The sequence below is a fragment of the Rhinolophus sinicus genome, linkage group LG05 (assembly GCF_036562045.2).
Source record: "Rhinolophus sinicus isolate RSC01 linkage group LG05, ASM3656204v1, whole genome shotgun sequence".
NCBI lineage: Eukaryota > Metazoa > Chordata > Mammalia > Chiroptera > Rhinolophidae > Rhinolophus > Rhinolophus sinicus.
Window position 1 is genome coordinate 153808482 of NC_133755.1, and position 21244 is coordinate 153829725.

The window sequence follows — 21244 nt, forward strand, 5'->3', positions numbered from 1 at the left end:
GAGAGTACTTAAGTCTCCCAACAGCAATGTATGATGACACATATGAAGTGTTGCCAACCAGGGAAACTCACCTAAGTCTTTGTGCCCAAGGTGTTTATTGGGGGTCAGTCACATGTATATAGAACATTCATATGGTTGACCTTAACTACTCAGCCTCCAGAACCCCAAGAAGTCAAACTGATACAACATGGCCCAGAACTCCACATAAGGAAAACTAGGTATTTAGCATACATCATAATTTTAGCATAAAATATCTGGTGTGACCTGCTGGCAGTTATACAAAGACACACTTATCAACAGGGTATTCTAAGGGCTAAAGATTATCTCCCAGGAGCTGGTCAAGGAACAGTCTTTCAATTTGGAACATGCAGCGTTTGACCACTCCAACTCTGTTAAATTAACCCTTTACTGAACCATATAGTAATGAGAGATTTCTTTGGTCTAGTGTCTCACATTTCATAGACATTTTACCTGCTACTACCAACTTAAGTGTCTCAAGTATAGTTCTGTTGATTTATCTCCTGCTAAATAACCTCTATTGCCTTACCAATTCCTAAGGGGAAAGATTCATATCTCTTATGGTAGCTTTAAAGGTTCATTATGTGAGGTCACGGACCCTTGAACTCAAGTACCAAGTTAAATCCCTAACATATAGCAAATATTTAGTACATTTTTTTGAAAGAACATGTAATGACTGAACCTTCTACACTTTCGATTGTTTCTTGTTCCCAATATCTTTGCTAACATGCTCTCTCATTCTAAATTCTCCAACAGGTTGTAATTTTTAACCACACTTCAAGGTTTTGGTCAAATTCCACTCCTGTCATAAAGCCTTCTCAAGCCTTTATGGCAGGCATTAGTCCCTCCTCTGTGTTCCCATAATTGATCTGTAGATGCATTTATACTCCATCTTGCATTATAGTTGATTATGAATGTACCTTTCATCCAACTCTAGATGTCGGCTTTTAAAGAGACCTTGACCCACCCTATCTTTAGAGTCCCTAGAATTCCTATCCTAATGTTTGCTTCAGGTTATTAAATGAAATTGAATATTGCAATTATTTAATCATTGTTTTTCAAGGTCATATTGCGAGGCTAAAATGGGGCTAAGGGAAAATGGAATCTCCGAAAATTTCTGGTTATTGAACTTAGTCTGAATCTCAGAAAAGTGGTATTACAAGCTTTCAAAGTAGAGTAAATGAAAAGTAGATTGGACCCAAAACATAAGAACACAGTGTACAGAACAGTTTTACTGTGTCCTCAACGGGATAAGCTAAATTATAATCATAGATATGTTTCATCTTTCCTGCCTGTGTACTCTTCTGAAGATGCTTTCAACTTCAGGGCTTTGGGTATTTATTTGTCACCATAGGTCTGAAATCAGTTTGATTAGCTTTGCTGACATCTATCATCTCAAAATATCTAAAATCTACCTTACAAATGAAAACTACCAAAAATTTCAGTGGCAATAATTCAATTTGTGTACATATCAGGATGCTAAACTTTGACATGGGGAAAGGGCCTAGAGACACCCCTTTGTCTAGGCTGCAGCAATGTAGAAGTGATTGCAACTGTAAATTGGTCATAGAAATTAAGAGTCAAAGAGTTAGTTTCAAATAAATTGTTCTCTTGGATACAAGGAGAGCCTCATTTTTTTTTTATTCTTATAAATTTATCTATTTTTTCATGCTGCTCTTTCCTCTTTTATTTTTCCTCATATGTTCTCAGATTTTATTATCCCTATCCTCTACCCAACCTTGGTTTACTCAAAAGTACCTTTACTAAACATCTACTATGTGCATAACTTTTTACTATGCATGAGAAACAGGACCACTAAGAGATTCATTTAAACTAGATAAGATTTTATTAAGCTTGTTCTCAGTGTTCTACCAGGAGCGCTGCATTTTCCTGGTACTATAAAGATACGTAAAACAGGGTTTCTACCTCTTGAATAGATTACGGTATACAGCTGGAGAGAACAATCTTAGAATAAATAGCTATGCTTTTTCTGTGGTTATGATAGAGCAGTGTATAAAGAGCTATAAAAACAGTTGAAGAGAAGTTAGTTACCTAAGTAAAAGGATAGTTTCAGAATTGAGGTAATAAGGAAATTCAAGGAAGTGGAAAACTGTGGAGCAGATGCACGTGTAGAGAATATTAAGAATCTGTTTCCTGGAAAGCAAGGAGCCTTCATGTAGAAGTTATTAGTCAAGATTAACCACTTCTTAAAATGAAAGTGTACACCCTTCCTAGTTTTTGATCACCTGGTCGGCTTTCCCTGGATGAGTCCACACTATAAGTTCACCTATAAACATGAGTTTTCAGTACGCTTGAAATAGGATTAGTGAAACCAATGTGGAGAGCAATCACCAAATGAGAATTATTTTTTTCCCAGAATATCACTGTGTGATTAAGTGGCTATACCTTTATGTTAAAGGAAACACTGTGAAAATTAACCAGGGAAAATATACCTCTTTTTCCACTTAGTCTCACTAGGGAAAGCCTCTGGTGTTTGCCCTAGTTTCTCTGCCTGTCAGTTCTTATGCTTGCCTCAAATGTATGCATTTTTAATATATAATGTGAAAAGTATTTCACCACCTGTATGATATCAGTGTTCTATTATTAGCTTGTCTTTAATTTTACCACTTTTAATGTCTCCTATAAAGGTCGGTGATGCAGAATGGTGAACCAAACTGATTTTAGTTCATTTCATTGATTGCTGTGTTGATTGTAACATTTACTCCACACTCTTGACATACATGAAGATCAGAGTTGTAACCTTTACTACAGTAGATTTGTGTTCAATAGTCCTTCCCATCAGTGTGGTTAAAAAGGATGTAGCTTACTAAGGAGATTTTGAGCAGATTTTTTAAATTGTCATTATACTTTAAATATGTTTGGGATGTAAAATGAAGACTATAGAGTTTATATTTTCCTTAAACAGAAGTACAGACAGTTCTTAATTTTCCAGGGCACCGCTGTTTCTAACGCACCTCTCTATTTATAGGAAAATGTTGAAGGCGGAGATTGCAGTCGCTGCAAATCTGGCTTCTTCAATTTGCAAGAGGATAATCCTAACGGTTGTGACAAGTGCTTCTGTTCCGGGGTTTCCAACAGATGTCAGAGTTCCTACTGGACCTATGGCAATGTAAGCAACAGACTTTTACTTCTGTACGCTGTTCCACTGGCCTTCTTGCTACTGTTACTGTTCTTTTGTAAGAAATTATTATTGTTATTATTATTATTATTATTATTGAGCTTCTACTTAAAGTTATCCAGAAGAAGTGGTGGGATATTTTTTTCAAATGCTGTTTATGTATCTTTGATCAAAGCCTTAGAATTTTTATTTGTAACAATATGTAGAGGGGAACCTCTTAGAATAAGTAAACTCCAGCCTGTGCAGTGTCCATGATGAGTATGTGAAGCAGTAATGAGTTGAATGTTGTTCTAGCCCCAAGAGCTGATGATTCAATAGACAAAGCATCAGATTGTGATACAAAGAAACACATATTCCATTCTCCAATATTTTTGGTATACAAGCTAAGAAAAATTGCTTTATCATATGAATATATTACCCACCAACCTTTAGTTGCTATCTGATGTTACATGGGCCATTTCATTGCTAAAAGGGGACATTGAATTTGAACAATGCCGTCTTCACTCTTAATTGATTTGAAAAAATTCAAATTATTACCTATTAGTAGTTACTGGAATTTTCTTCCTCTAACTTAAACATAAATATAAACATGTGGACCTTACTTCCTCCAGTTTGCACCACAATCGCCATTACCTTTTGAATTCTATGCAATGATTTGTCTCCATACGGAAGAGGTGTGAGAGGAAAAGGGGACTTTCAGGCAATTTCAAATAGCCTGTGAGGCTGCCCTTAAGAGTGCAGAGTAGCCGGAAACAGGCTGGAGGAAGAAAAGCCTAGAGGGGGAATGAAAAACTGTTCCATACAGAGTTGCGTATGCTAAGAAGTTGGATTCTTATACTTGGAAAGTAACTGAAGGATTTTAGCAGGGAAGTGATCTGATTACAGTTGTGCTTTACAAAGATAACTATTTCAATAAACTATCTCCCTTCCTTCCAGCTTTAATCAGCTAACTAATCCTTAACACAGTCATCTTTTTTTTTTCTCTGTCTGTATTCCTTTTAAGTCAAGTGTGAAATATGCTAAATAGTTTCTGGTTGTACTCTCATGTCTAAATTTGAATCCATACATACTTTATCAAATGTATTGCTTTTGAAGCAGGTTGCATGGAACCAGCAGCGAACGGAAATCTAGCCTAACTTCCTCCTTTTGTCTGTGGAGTTTTACCCTGCCTTTCAGATAGTCCTGTTAGTACATCAAAGTTTCATAGTTAGCAGAGGATCTGAGGTAGCCCTCATCCTTGGCTCAGAAACTAAGTCCACTGATACTTACATTTCATTAAATCTTCTGAAAAGAATTTCCTATAAATCTCACTGGGCTGTCTTAGAATGTCTGGAGGGTGATGTCAGAAAGGGAAGAAAAGGAAGTCATATGTCATTGTCCAGCAAGTCAGTAAATTTTTATCTGGTCTCTTTTTCTTTTGACCAGGGCAATCCAAGCAATTCCACAACTTTGGTTGATGCAAAATCAAATGACTTATACATGAAGAAATTGAAAAAAATTGTTTTCATCCATATGTAATCACCATTACCGTTCTGCCCCTCATCACCCTCAGCACCAAGCAGGTCACTCAGGTCTAGTGGACCCTGGTAACTGTGAACCTCAGGGTCCAGTATTTTGTCTGGACCTGACAGTTTAAATTAGCATTGCAGCTGTATGCCCGTCCATGGCTAGAGGATAAAGATGGAAAAGTAAATCATCGTGGCTTCCCTAAGTCCTCCGTTAAGGCTCCTTCCTTTTCTGGGCCAAGGATCCAGGCTTCTAGGCTATGGGTTCCCACAGCACCTCCGGCCCCATGGGAAAGAGTAGGTACAGTATTGTGAGCTGTGGCCACAGCAACAGGCTGGTGGATTCAGTTGTCCTTAAGCGTCAAAGGTGAAATTTAAATAAGTTAGAAGGGAGGAAATACTGAATGAAAAGTCACTTTTTGGCACTTTCATATTTTATTTCTTTTTTTCCTCTGATTCACACATGCATAAGTAACACCCTTTGAAATAATCGATTCCATAAACAATAGGAAATTACTAGTGGATTGAAAACTGTGAAATTCCCAGTCCAACTATTTGATAATTACTATAACATTATAACCATTGTAGAATTTTGAATGCTTTTCTGTTTTTTGAGAAAGAGGTATTTAGAATCGTATTTTTTAGAAAAACATTGGGTTCATGAAAACATGATTGTATAGCACATATCATCCAAACTCCTAGGAACATCAAGAAAAAAAATAGGCATCTGTAATGAGTACATGATGGTAATGTTAGTGATATTCACAACACTCATATTTTTGTGAACATGTATAGTTTTGTCTTTTAATTAAAAAAAAAAAGACACTACAGGAATATGAAAGAGAAAAGAAGTGAACAGGTTTTTTTGTTTGTTTGTTTGTTTTTTCCTTAGTACCAGTGATTGTGTGTTTTCTTTAAGATACTGGACATGAATGGCTGGTATCTGACTGACATCTCGGGCCACATTCGAGTGGCTCCCCAGCTGGACAGCTTCCATCCACCTCAGCAGATCAGCATCAGTGGCGTGGTGGCCCGCAAAGCTCTGCCTCAGGACTACTACTGGAGTGCCCCAGCTCCGTATCTGGGAAACAAAGTAAGTCCATATGGGGTTTGCTTCTTGCTACTTCGCTTTCGCAGATCAATAAAGATAATGGGGTGGTTGTATTTAGTATTTGTTTAAGGAATGATAAGCCTATCAAATATATGGGTATGCGGTGCTGGATTGCCAGGATCAACTAAATCAGAATGAGTTGGACATTTTTCCCACGTCCCATGGGCCATAGCCTCCTTAGTTCATAACCTTACATTGTTGATGTTCTATGTAAATAGAAACTTTTTGAATGAGCAAGTAAATTAATGAAGGCTCTAAAATATTTTTGCAAAACATATGATAGGTATTGGAAGAAACACAGTGTTGTGTTTACTTAAAACAGCTGTTTTTCTATAGTTGCCTCTCTGTGGTGGGATACTTCCTGACATTCTCCTCATCTGTTTCTAATTCATTTCAAAGTTGATATTCAAGAGAGCTACTTTTTCTGTCTTGTATGAATGTTCATTGGTAATGAAATTTATTACATAATTAATTTAATGCTTGCCGTGAAGCTTATATAAACAACATATTTCCTGGAGCTCAGAAAGAGAACTACCTTAAAAGAAGTGCCAGATTGAAAGCACATGTTTGTTTTAAAGCCCGTTCACACGTATATAAAAACATACACAGATAAACAAACGTAGCAGCCTCAGCATGCAGGCGCTTTTTAATCTTCTGTTGTAGATTAACTCTATGGTGCCCTGGCTTTTATTTTATTTTATTCTGCCTAATAATTTGTTGGAAACAAAATGTGGTAATTTTACATGTTCATTCTTTCTTGTTCTGTGAAAATTAATACCTTTTCAGTTAATACCTTATCAGGGTTAGGTAATTTAACCCTGATAGTTAAATTACCTAGTCACACGAAGAAAAATCCTTTAGCAAATTGATGCTATTTGAGCCTAGTCTTCACCTATAAGAATATAGTGTTACTTTTGAAGAAATTTTCACTGGTTAAATAAGTAAAAATGTATTTATAGTTAGTGGTTCTCTCACCATGGCATATGAGTATTGAGGTAGAAAAACTTAGTAGTTCATATGTTACTTAGTGAATGGGAGACTGGTGGTTTTAGCAGATTGAAGAAATTTTAACTCATGGCCAGTTTCTTATTTTTAACAGGTTTTAAATGTGATTATGAAATGTGTAAATGAGTAAAATACGTTTTCAACGAATATGTATTTTAAAAAGAGACAGTATATGTTACATACAGTTTTAGAGCTGTCATAAAAATCTAATTAAACTTTCATTGGCCCATTACAACAAGAGGTCATTCTATCCAGTTCTGTTTAGGAACCTCCTGTATCACCAATAAGAATAAAATAACACCTAAGATTTGAATGTGTATGGCTGAAAGTTACCAAAAAACAAATAAACTAAATTGTTTTTTCCTGCTTTGAGGAGTTCAGAGAAGAGCCATGGATAAAAATTGGATGTATTTCAGAGGTCTTATTTTTCTTACTATAGTGGAATTTATTTAAGGATCACTTACAATAGAATGTTCTTTACCATGTTTTCTATCATTTCTTTTCTGGTCATATGCTTTTGCTTTCTGTTGGCTGAAAATCAAACTAACAGAAGGAAAGCAAGCAAATGTGATATTAAATAGCATCAGAGCAAAGAATTTGGACATCCTGTTCGTCTTTGTTGGTTCCCAAAGATAACTTCCCTTCTCCTGGCTGAACTGTTTCTTGTAACTATCCACAATGAAGCATTTCATATTCCCCCACAGATCATTTTCACATCAAAAAACTGTGCTTGCCTGTGCTTCAATTTCCATTCAATGAACAAAATAATGGTAACAGGGTGTGCAAATTGTTTGAATATGGAAGACATTTTTTAATGTAATGTGGAAGCCCTCGGTGGTTTACTGTCAGATATCTCAGTATGAATGAAACAATTTGCCTTAATAACTGAACCATATAAATTTTTGATACTACCAATAATGCTGCAAGCTCTCACAAATTACCACAGTACATCTTAGCTGTCATGTCACATCACGTAAATTATAGTCATGATGACATGCTTAGCTTGGTTGATTTAATATCTTGCTAAGGAAATGGAAAATTGTAGGGCCTTGTTTGTAAATCCAATAAAGCCACTTTTCTAAATAGTTGAGGCTAAATTCTTACCAGTAATTGCTGTTCAAATCAGAGCCCTTGCCAGACTCTGACAGAAATAGTATATCAAGAAACTAGTGTATCTGGTTAGATACTGAATTTTGTTTACATTCACGACCAGGATGCTGCAGGTATGTAATTCCTCCTCTGCTTTTTTTATTAATTCCTACGTCAAGAAAATATTTATGAGATGCTATTAGCATTTTCTAAATATTTATATAACCAATTTTCAAACATTTTCCAGGTCAGTCACTTGGTTATAAGGCTGCTTACAACAAAAAGAAGACATGCTGTGTTGTGCATATTTATTATAATGAAGATGTCACAGGCTATTCTTTTTTTTCAGGAACCTAACCCAAAATAATAAAACTGCTCTTACATGGGATACAGTTTGCCAGCATAGAAGTCCACCTGCTCATAATAAAACTCAAGAACAATAGGCCATTTAGGAAAAGAATACATATTTTTTATCCTAAGAAACGTTTTTATTGACTGCAGTCCTCTTTGGAGTAATGGGAAATACACAAGTGAATATAAGTGTGTGTGTGGATAGTAGATGAGGCGAAGGAAAATTTAAAACACTTTTCTACTGCCCATTTAAAAACTTTCCATGACCTCAACTATGAGTTAATTCTTCAATAGCAATCTTGATTTTTTTTTTTTTCCTCATGTGTGAGTGAATATTTAGGACAGTTGGCACAATCAAGTGTTAATTTTCTCCCCTCATTCAGGATAGTCAAAGAGAATGAAGTCAGGCACTCATAGGCTGTACGAGGCATCATTTCATTTTCAAAATGTTTGGCGAATGTTAATGCTTGGTTTTAGAGCATTTGTTTAAGCATGGAACTAGGCAGGAAGGGAAAACACTAAAGAACAGAGTCCTGCTGTTTTGCTACAGGACACAGCTATTTAGAAACAGTTTGGGTATTTCAGAGTTGGAATAATTTACTGCTTTAGTAAACTAAGTTCTATTGGAACATTGAAATAGTCATTTACTTAAGGTTACCCTAGTGGTCTGAAATAGTTCAGCTTCCAAAAGCAATTCTCTTCGCGTCTGTAAAGTTCCCAGAGAATCTGGCTTGGACTGTCTGCTGTTCCCTCATTATCATTAAGGTTTGAAATTCTGTCTCTGAGCATTATTAAATTAATCTGATGTGATTTGTTCTTTACAAAACAATGCTTATTTCCTACAACATTATGCTATCTTTTTCTGTTTCTAGTTTTGAAAAGCTTTTACATTGTTTCATGTAGTTGCCAAGTATACCTATAGCCTAGTTTAAGATGCACATTGTGAGTTTGCTGACAAAATAGCATCTGGCTTCTAAAAGCAATCTCTGGAACTTCTTTGTTGTGCTTGCTTGACTTTCCATTCTGCTCCTCCAGACCACAAATTAAGGCTGTGGATTTGAAGGAGATTGATATTTGAGATTTACAGGACAGGGTAGTTCTTGTCACATAAAAGGAACTTAAAAAATATTTTGTGATTAATGCTACATACTTAGCAACAACAAAAAATAGTAGGAGTTGACTCAGAAATGACTCTTGTATTGGGATTTATGTGAAAGTTAGAAGATGATTTCAATCTTGGTTTAAAAAACGGAAAAACTCACTAACAAGTATGATCCACTCTCATTTTAGCAGTATAATTTGTGACTTCTTCGTTCCATATTCCTCAAAATTATTCAAAAGTAAAGGTCGAATCCTCTCCCCCCATCCTTAGCTTCCTCCATTTAAGTCTTGGATTAATTACATTAATAAGAAAGTGTTGTTTACAAGTGTAGAGAATGGCATGGTCATAAAAGTAAATAGGATCAATCAACTGTATTGAATCGTTATTCCATAAATCAGATCTCATCGAGAATGATTTGGTAATGGAGTAGTACCAACAAAACAATCTGTTGCTAAAATAAATCAAATGAGTTGTTAGGGGTAAATTAAAAAACACATTTGTTAACAAAACACCAAGAACGTAGTTATTGTCCATAGTTATGATAATGTTTACTATGCAGAGTTAGCCCACCTATGAGGACTCAAGTTCACACATAAAAATGTCCCAATCTTACCTACCCTTGTACCAATATTATATTGATATTTTTCCTACTAAAATTTATAAAAGAGCATTTTAACATCCAGATGCATTATTCTGTCTATAACGTTTTATACTGAAGTATAATAGGGACAAAGATCAGTTTTTACAATTGACCAACTGAACAAGTACTAAATAGGAACATTTGGTTTAAGAACAATTTGATAGTAAAAATTAATGAGTTTACTTAATAGGACTTTCAATCTGAGTTGACTTTGTGATATGGTTGCCAATGACACTAACATAATCTAGGGCTGCATTGGTAGGAATTTACTGGTCAGGTAAAGGAAGATAATGGTTATACAGATTATGCACAAAACATGTCATAAAACATTCGACTCCCCAAACTCCCTCATGAAAATAGATGCAAACATACTAAAAAAGCATGAACAATCTGAACCCATAATGTGTAAAAATGGTAAAACTTAGTTGGTCAATTAAGTTTTATTACAGGAGTTCAGGGTTCATTTAATATCAGAATATCAGTTTAAGTAATTGTCCATGTTGACTAGTTAAAAGAGAGAGAGAGATGAAACAAACAAACAAATAAAACAACAATTGTCTCAATAAATGCATAAAAAATATAAGTAAAATTAAATAATGACTCATGATGTTTTAAAAAAAATTGCAAACCAAGGTTGAAAGGCACTACTTTAACTGATGAAGTGTATCAACACAAAACCAAATGGCAAATATCTGATTTAATGTAAAATGTTTAAAGAATTATTTAAGATCACAAAGATGAGACAATTTTCACTATGACTCTTTTTTTATTTAATATTGAACTAGCAAACCTGGGCAATGAAATAAGATGAAAAATAAAAGATATAGAGATTGGAAAGGAAGAAATAAAACTGTAATTTGTAAATGATGTGATTATCTGCTTTGTGAATTCAAAAGATAATTTATTAACAAGTGAATCAAGAAGAGAGCTATATACAAAATTAATACATAAAATCAATTGTTAAAAATCGGTTTAAAAATAGCAATAAACATTAAAAGTACCAAGGATTAAATCTATATGGAAAAGCAAAGGGCTAAAAATAATCAAAGGAATTCCAAAAAGAAAGCCAGAAATGGGGTTTTAATCAACATTTAACTGATGTAAAGACCTTATCCCTAACTTATATTATACATTTAAAAAAAAAAAAATTCTAGTTGGAATTTTTGCTTCTGACTATGATTCAATAATAGGGTCTAGATTTACCCTCCTGTCTTAAATAACAAGAAAACTTGAGAAAAAAATGTGAAACAACAGTATTTAGACACTGGACAACAGATAGTGTGGGACTGTAATACCTGAGAAAAGAGAAATAAATGAGGTGAGGCTACAATTGCCCAAGGTTATTGCCTGGGTGCAGTTTCCAAGGTAAGGTACATTGGAGGAAAACCCAAACAGCATGGTCTGAAAGCAGAGATTGGAGCTCAGGGAGGCAAGGAAGCTAGAATCTGTGTGAAATAATACTAAAGAAGAGAGAGAGAGAGAGAGAGAGAGAGAGAGAGAGGCAGATATCTGCAAAGGTGTGAAGGGAAACCTCCAGCCTGGCTGACTATTGAATTGGATTCAAGAAAACAACTTAAGACTGGTAGAAGAACTACTGAAAAGTAGTAAGAGAAACAATTCCTGGAGCTAATACAGAGCTGGTAATAGTTCATTTTCCCACCACCTAACGTGGAAAATCTTTCTAATGAAAAGGGTATCAGGTAAAGTACTCAGAGAGTATTGTCTTGGTAGAGTGGCTAAATTAATCCCTGACTGCAGGATGCTCTAGATTCACCCAAATTTTTAAAGCAAGCCTTAAAAGACATCAATTTATTCTAAGTAAATTAGCTACATGTCTGAGCAAAGTCAAATAGTAATTAATTACAACAAAATCCAGCAGCCAACAATGCCTCATATTGGGCATCAGATACAAAATTACCAGGCGTATAAACAAGCAGGGGCATGAGAACCATAACCAGGAGAAAAAAATCAATCAATAATTGTAAAATCAGACCCCAAAGTAATGCAAAAAATCATGCCAAGATACATCAGAATCGAATTATCTAAATAAAGAAAGAAAAGGAAGGAAGGAAGGAAGGAAGGAAGGAAGGAAGGAAGGAAGGAAGGAAGGAAGGAAGCAGTGGTAGAGATAAAGAAAAAAATCCTAAATGCAGCCAGACAAAAAAGATACAGCATGTACAGAAAAACAAACATAAGAGAGATAGAAGATTCTTGTCAGATACAATACAAGCCAGAATACAGTGCAGAGATGTTTTAAAGTACTGGGGGAAAAGGAAATAACAAACAAACAAACAAAAACTATCAATCTAGAATTCTTTACCAAGCCAAAATATCTTTGAAAAATGAGAGCAAAACAGAGTGTTTTCTAGAGAAATAAAAGTGGACATATTTTTTTTCATCAACCCATGTACACTAGAAGAAATGTAGAAAGTTACTTCGGTTAAAGAAATATGATACCAGATAGAAAGTTCTTCCTAGGAAAATGAATTATTAAAACTATCAATAAAGGTAAATAATAATGCTTTTTCTACTGACTACCACCTAACACAGAACCTCAGGCTTGTAATCTATTTAGTCCTAGGGCTTAACACGATGGTTATTGAATGATAATATCTTAAAAATTTGTTAAATTTTTGTTATATACTAACAAAATTTAATATAGAATTTGAGGTACTTTTTTGTATCAATTTTTCTTTGAAATTGTAAAAAAGAAGAGTATGCTTTAACAAGAGTATAAAAAAGCCTTCCTTTTGCAACCTCCATGCCTTATCTTAAAACTAAAGAAAGCAAAACCAGCACCAATTTGAAAGAATTCCAATCAGATCTTAATGTAAAACTCCATTTTTTCTATATCCTTTTAAAAAAATAACACCTTACAGCTGTGTTTCGTGTACAGATCAATGGAGAACCATAGGGAACCAATACATTCCTTGTTCTGAAAGACTAAAGTCCTTGTGGGACACCCCATATTCTAGCTTCTGTCACTTAGAATAGATGAGACTTGCCAACCATTGTTGTAGTCGTTTAATGAGGCAGTATTATGTCATTTCTGAATTTACCATGGCCAGAATATTCTTTCTATGCTGTTGTTTATTTATTTATTGCTTTTTCATTGATAGTAGTGGGAAAAGAACAAGGTGGTAGGAAAGAATGGGACACAGATAGGGCCTGAAGACACAGGGAGAAGACAGCCATCTATAAACTCTTGAGGGAAGCCTGCAACAGACCCTTCCCTCACAGCCCTCAGAAGACACCAATCCTTTGACACTTGGATCATGGACTAGCGAACTAATACTTTTTTTTTCTTCCCTCAATTCCATGAGAATTGATTGAAAGTGATTATTTCACTTTGGTCAGTTATTTTTAGTATTTTGATCCTTATACCTTTCACAGATCTGATTCAAATGCTGAATTGCTACCTTATTAGTTTTGTGATTTTGGACACATCCCATAATTTAGTTGAGTCTTACTTTCATTATCTGCAAAATGAGAGTTCCAGCACCCCCTCAGAATGTGCGAAGTTCTCAAAAATGCCCTTAGCACACAGAAGCTGTTTAATAAATATCAATTGCTTTGTGAATTTCTGTAGTTGTGTGCTGCAGTAATTTATATTGGAAGTAGTTTTATATCAGTAACAGACATTTGTCAAAGAACACCTCCTCCCCTGCCTATTTATTGCTGTATGACAGAGCATCTGAACAATCACAGAGAGTTAATTATAGCAAGTAAGTAGATTATCTGACGTAAGTAGCAGCTTTGCAGCAAGGTAAAAATTAAATCAGTTGGCTAGCTTTTTGTGAGACCTGCATTGTGGTTTGCACTTTATCTTGAAGTTACCAAAATAAAGCTAACAAGCATCGCTTCATGTCTTTCCAAGCAAATGATATGATAAGTATCTACCATGCCTGCTTCACTGAAGATCTTATATTAAAAGGAATTTGAGATTTCTGCCCCTCAGTAACTAATTAGAGAAATCAGTATCATAAACATAATAAATATAATCAATACTCTGCAGCTATAATGTAGCAAGTTAAAAATGAGGTCATGAAGTAAGGATACCAATGTGACTGGTATCCTTATAAAAAGGGGAAATTTGGAGATAGACGCATGGGAGAAATGCGATGTGAACATGAAGATAGCTATCTATAGCCAAGGAGAGACCTAAAACAGATCCTTTTCTCACAGCCCTCAGAAGGAACCAACCCTGCAAGAATTTTGGTTTCAGACTTGTCGCCTCTAGAACTGTGAGGTAATGGATTTCTGTTGTTTAAGGCACTCACTTTTTAGTACTTTGTTGTGTCAGCCCTAACAAACTAATACAAATAATAAGATAATCAATTCTTTTAAAAATCCCATAATTTTCATTGTCATTATAATTCCTAGTGAATAAAAAGATAATCTCTAGTATCTAAAGGAGTTATAAAAATTGATTAGAGAAAGGCCAATAGTCCAACAGAAAACTGGGCAACAGATAGGAATGAATAGGTCATAGAAAAGAAAACATAAATCGCTCTTCAATATATGAAATGATGTTCAACCTGATTCATAATATGGTAACAATAATGAAGAATCATTTGTCATCTATCTTAGGAAAGTCAACAAAATGGATGGCAGACTATTACCAAGACTTTAAAAAAGGCAAAAATCCTTATATATTGGTAGTAGGGCTATACATTGATGCAATCCAAGAAAACTACTTTAGAAATCTTCACCAAAGTTACAAATGCACATATGCTTACATATACCTCTTCTGGGAACTTATCCTACAGGTATATGTAAACATGTGAGATGCAAAGTTATTCATTCATAAATGTCCATTGATAGCTACAAAAATATCTGTCATGAGAGACTGATTAAATGAGTTTTGGTACATACATGCAATCTAACACTATGAAACTATAAATAAATATGGATAGAAGTTTTTTTGTGTACTAAAGTGGAATGATCCAAGGTATATGGTTAACTAATTAAATGTAGGAACAGAATAGTATATATGTGACCAACATTTGTGTAAAAAAATAGTGGGGAAAAATAAATACATATTTGTAGTGATAAGGTTATTTAGCTATTTAGAGTTACAGCTAATATTTGAACTGAGGTGAGTTTTCCTCAGATACTGTCTACTGCTCTATTCAAGAATAGAATATTGTCAAAGTTGTAAAATAAGATATTTTAACTAGAACAACCTTCATTTTTATTTTAATATATGCTATTAATTTTCTATTCTAGACTTTGTTGTAAAAGTTATTGCTTTGATGCCATCATCTAATAAGTATTAAGTGCCCTAATCCTACAGGATAAAAATTGGTTGGCATGCTTAATTAATCACAAAGATTCAAATAGCACTCTTTTCTGATAGTTTCAGAAATTCTGTTATGTCAACAGGGCCTGTTGGGGAAGCAGAAAGCTTAAATTTTTATTCCTGAGGTCTTCTCATTGCCTCCAAGCAGTTAGTACTTGAGTCAAAGCAAATGTTACCTTACTTTTTCTGAAGCTCTCCCTCTATTACCTGGGTCTGAGAGTCCAAGTAGTTAAAAATCCGACATTTGCCACATGGAAAAAGGAGCTATGTGATAAGACCCCAATCTGAAATGTGATGAATTATTAAACAGGTAGTTTGTTGGGTGATTGAAAATTACCTGCAAAAGAGTGCTTATCTCCTTGAGGCACGTCAAAAGCTAACGGAATTGAGCCAATTAGACTGACTGTCTCTTCAATGAGTTGTGACCTCTCTCGATGGTAATAGCTTATTATGATGATAAATGAACCCATCTCTCCAACTGAAGCTTGAGTACACACTTCAGCAGTTTCCTTGAATCATGAGGCCATTACCTCTCCACTCCAGATCGACAGCCGTAACAGCCCCGAAAGCAGAGAGCATGCATGACTAGACACAGATGATTGTTTTACTCGGATGAATATACTTACAGCTATTTCCAAAGCAATGAGACCTCCTGGTGCATTGTGTGTTCACACCCGAAATATTCGCTACGTGACATTTCCTTTATTAGGAAGAGCTCCTTCCTGGGTGCATCATTCTCAGACACTAGGTTTTGCTTTTTGGTTTTTTGGTTTGTTTTGTTTAGTGTTTGATTGCTGTTTTCAGTGGTTGCATTCTTCATTCTTATTGGTCTCTTAATTGAGTGCAATTTCAGAATAAAAATATTTTCTTACATTGAAGATATTTATAATATACAGGCAAGTGTGTATTTTTAATTAATGTAATCCTGTTAAATCCCACAGTTTATGTTTGATATGAATTGGGGGAACCACTCAGAGACTCCTTTTTATTTGTAGAGAACTTTTGTAAAGATTGATGGTTTGAAAATCACACAAGTGTACATACTTTAGTTTTTTAGTTTTTTTATTTTTAAGGAAATGTCAAAAATTCTTTATCTAAGTAGTTACTGAAATTTGATGTCAATTCCCCTTGATATTTTTGGTTATAACAAAATACAATCTTCTAATTCCTCATATTTGATGTCAGTTAACAACTTTCCTAATACATTCTTGAAAAAACATGTTGACCAAGCAAAACTAAGTTTCTGAAGTTACTTCAGTAAGTGGAAAATCAGCCACCTTGATAGAGTCTTAGTGTCTCAGTAGGTAATGATCAGGGAAAGCTAGTCATAGGCTTTAGGAGAAAGGTGGGGTGATTAAATTAGATCTTGCCTTTAAGGCAGGCAATAGTGCAGAATTTATAATACCATAGAATGCCTTGGATTTGTCACAAGAATGAGGCAAGAGTCTTGGATCAAGTATTGAAGACCAAGTAATTTGTTTAATGTAAGCTAGTTTAGATGGATCACAGTCCAACAACCAGGTTTTCTTAGGGTATGTTTGTAGAATTGTTAAAAATAGGGGTTGGAAATTATGCTTGCTTCCAGCGTTGTTTAACACAGAAACAGGGAACTGTGTTGACTTTAGTTTTTATAGACAATAACTGTGATCATAATATAGTTAGTTTTTCTGTGCTACAGTTTCCTCATGTGTAAAATAGAGATAATAGTAATACCCACTTTACAGAGTTATCTTGAGGATTAAATGAATTAACAAATGCATAGCACTCTAGATGGTGCCTGATGAATAATCAGCATTTAGTATTAGCTATTATTATTAACCCCAACTGGGCGTGATTTGCAGTCAGACATTATTTCATTGACATTTTAGAAAGGTTCTCCACAGAAAAAGCAGGGGTTCCGGGGGAGAGGATGGGAGGAAGAAAGGAAAGGAAAAAGGAAGAAATGAATAATAGAACAGGAAAGAGAAAAGGAAAAACTTGGTCATATATATTAATTCTTTAGAGTATTTTTATTTAGAAAGTAAATATAGGGCCCTCTCTCTTTTAGTCCAAATCTATCAAGAGGTGATATGTTTGCCGAGTAAATGCCTTTTCTCCAGTTTTCATCTGGGGCTGGGTTGGAAGTGATCAGCCTCTGTGTTCTAGGAATAATGTCTTTATAATGAAATGGAAGTGGAAATAAACCACAAGCAAAATGCTTTGTAGGCCATTAATGGTCCCCAAGGCCATTTACTGTCTTAAGCTTATTTTTACTCATCATCACAGGAAAAATAAATAAATAAATAAAAAGTGAGTAGGACACAGTCTTCTTATATTAAGTAGTTTTAAATTAAGATGTGATGATTTTGTATAAAAGCCAAAATGCTTTATCTTGCTTTTTCTTTCAAAGCATGTTTAGTGATAAAATTTGATTATGTTTTGATTTAATCTTAATTTTGCTCTTGGTTAGAAATTCTTTTGAAACTGCACAGAAAAAACAATTAAGCAATTTAATGTATCTCATTATCTAGCAGTTAATTTAGATGATGATGGGTGGAATAAGTGTTTCAAAAAATAATTTTCTGTTGTGCCAAACACATGAATCTTGTGCCTGGTGAAAGATATTTAGGCTAAGGAAAATACAAACTATGCTGAGAATGGACCCCATTACAACCTGATCCCATAAGACTTAGCCAAGGTTTGATTTCATGTCCCTGACTCATGCAGGGCAGTATTTTTACTTAAAAGAGACAAGCCATGTGAAGGGCTTGAGCAGAACCATTAAACTAACCCCTTCTTTTAAATTCTAGTAGTAGCTACAGCAGTCTCATTTAGAGTTATCTGGGATCTTTATTGAAAATGGAGCTTATGGACTCCTCTCTGGGATTCACTCAGTCAAAAGATCTGGGGGGAAATGTATGGAAATCTACATTGTTAACAACCTTCTCAAATTTTGAGGGCTACTCTTTCATTATTACTTTTTAAAATTACTGATGATCAGTTAAGTATCTGTGGATGATGTCTGAGACTTAAACTTCCCAAAGCAAAAAAAGGAAAGAAAGGAGAAAGAAAAAGCCTGCAGTATGCCTTAGTCTGAATTCAGGGGTTGACTTTCTTACCCAATCGTTTAGTGTGTACAAGGAAACCCTAAAATAACCCTTTATTAGCAGCCACAATACACATAAATCCAAATCCATTTATCAATCTCATTAGAAACAGAAAAACACACAACACACACAAGTATATACAGTCACATAAGAAGAAAATGAATCTTAGAAAGCAAATGTTTTCTTTTTTAATAGGAAGTCTAAAATGCACTGTCATCAATATCTGGAATGAGGAAACTTGGCAGGACTAGAATATTATAAGGGGATTAGGGACAGTTTCACATTCTAGAAGAAGTTCCAGCTGTTCCAGAATATGTGTTAACAGTTTGGTCATTTATTCTCTGCTGCCCACTATCCAACTATAAGTACAAGCAAGACTCTTAACTTCATTGGGCCTCTATTCTTTATTGGTGAAGTTGGGGCCGGGTAATTATTTCAACAACTGAACCTATTTTACAAACAAAATCTTAGTTAAAACATACAAAAACAAAAAAAAAAAATGGCTCAAGTGGGTGACAGGGCTCATGCTGGTTATAGTGAGAGGCAGGAATGACACTGATCACGTGACTGGCAGGCCTGGTTCTGGTGATACTGGGTGACAGGGCTCAGAGCTCTTGTTTGTATTATATCCCCATGTCCTCATCTGTGGTTTCCCCAAAAGAAACCTAGGTTTTAGAGAAACCTGGTATGGAAACAAACCAGATGAATTAGAAAGTCTCCTGCAGATAAAAATTTTGATTTTAACACCAAATAGAATCACACAATCAGCTGACTACTAACAATGAAATAAGAACTCTACAAAGCATGATAAAGTGAAATAAGAACTCTACAAAGCATATTTCAGTTGGCTTGACACCAACTGAATTAAAAAAGAATTGTTCTTCAGCTGTTGTCCATATTCCGATGCACTGATGATACATAAGCCCATCCATAGAATATGTGGGATATGTCAGAGCAAAGCAACTAAAATGATTCAAGATGCTAAATGGTTAGTGTTCAGCCCATATCATTTCTTACCTACATTTCAGAAAAAGCCATCTATTTTTTTTTTTTTTTAACCTCCAGCACTCCCAACCTGATACTACTTTGTTCATGTACCTGATAGAGGAAGATCTTTATAAAACTCAAATTTGACTGTCTTAGTCCCCTGTTTAAAATTCCACTGCCTTAAGGATGCAATGAATTCTCTGAGACCATTCTGGACTTGTAACTCAGGAAGGAACCCTGTAGCCATTAAAATGCCCATATCTATCCCATGCTCTCTCATACTTTCCTATCTCACCGTTTCCTTTGTTCTGAGAGCATGTCTACTATTTTCTTGAGTGACTAACTTCTATTCATCCTTCAAAATGCAGTTCGTTTAAGACCGAGATGAAGAAAAAAAAGAAAAGAAAAGAAAAAAAAAATGCAGTTCATGTGTTGGCTTCTACAGGAAACTTTTCTGACCACGCGTCTCCCAGGATAGGCTGAGTTAGATCTTCCCTGTGCTTTTCCCCTGAGACCTCCCACCACCAAGCATGTAGAACTAGTCCAAGCTGAATGGTGAGTTCCTGACACAACTGGATTCTCTTCACCTTTGTGTACCTCTAGGACCTAGCAGATTGCTCTGAACAGGATAGGAGTTTGATGATTTCCTGTTGCGTGAAGAAATGGATGCTGTATGTGAATAGTAATTCTGTTTCCATATAAGATGAACAAGAGGAAATATATAGGTAGAATTCTCCTTAAAAATTAGAAACTAGAGAAATTACTTGCATTTAGGTGGAATTGCTTCAGAAATGCCTGTTTGTATTTCCTAACTTAAAAAAAAAAAAAAAAAGTCTGGGATCACTTAAGGCCACATCAATTCAGAGCAAGGCGGATGGCCTAATTAGTCTGCCAGATTCTTTCCCAGCCCTCAAATGGTACGAGCCTGAGCAGCATTGTTTGGGGAAAAGTCTCATTCTTTGTGGCTCGGGAGGAATTTAAGATGTTTTGAATATTTACATAAAAACACAAAATTTCAGACTGGAAAGAACTTGAGCAGTATTCTATTAAATGGTTTGCACACTGTTTGTTCTGTGTGCTTCTTCTGTACTAGACAAAGCAGGTAGGAAGTCCCTTTCCCTCTTAAACCAGTGTCTTTATCTGTTTTGCATGTTGAGAGTACGTGGAATGGAATGAGGAAACAGAATGGGAGAGATTAAGTCACTTGAACAAAGATATGCAGCTTCCCCAGAGACCAAGCTGCCATTAGATTTATGATACCCTGGCTTCCACTGTAGATCTCGTTCCATTTTTCTATGCAAGACGTAGAAAAGAGTAGGCTATTTACTTTACGGTCAAGGGAAGTTAAAATTGTGACACTTGTTTGCAAACATCAATCTAGAGTTCATGCCATCAAATTGAAGTTTGTTAACTAAGTTTAATTTGCTTTTACTTAGGAAGCAGCTGCCTTTCGAGATAATAAAATAAACAGATACAATAATATTTAGTCAGCTGTGGCTTTTAATTTAAATGTTTGATTTAGTGCTGTTTAGTCTGCTGGATTGCAAAATATTCTCTGTGAGAGAAGTGTATGCATTTTAAAGCATTTTTAATGTTTATTATTATGTCCTAGGTCTGGCTGTCTTTCTATCACTCTGCATCCCCTGAGCAGACATGACAATTTAAAATTATTTAGAAGTGACAAAGATGGGATAAGCCATTTTCTTCTTTGCTGCCCCATAGCTTTTCCTTTTCCAGAATGTCATGTACATGGAATCATACAGTGTAGCCTTTTCAGATTGTTTTTCTTTTCACTTAATTATGTACATTTAAGGTTCCTCCATGTCTTCTCATGGCTTAATACCTCATTTCTTCTTAGCGATAAGTAACATCCCATTTTCTGGATTACCATAGTTTATTTACTCATTCA

General features: G+C 35.1%; 1 protein-coding gene across 6 annotated transcripts in view; it reads left to right on the top strand.

Moving 5' to 3' along the window:
* Positions 1-21244, top strand: part of LAMA2 (laminin subunit alpha 2) — a 535718-nt gene that overhangs the window by 257293 nt on the left and 257181 nt on the right. For all 6 annotated transcript variants that reach the window (XM_074333565.1, XM_074333563.1, XM_074333566.1 and 3 more), the window contains exons 11-12: positions 3008-3148; positions 5582-5755. In XM_074333565.1, coding sequence (XP_074189666.1) covers positions 3008-3148; positions 5582-5755 — 315 coding nt within the window. The remainder of the gene's footprint in view (positions 1-3007; positions 3149-5581; positions 5756-21244) is intronic.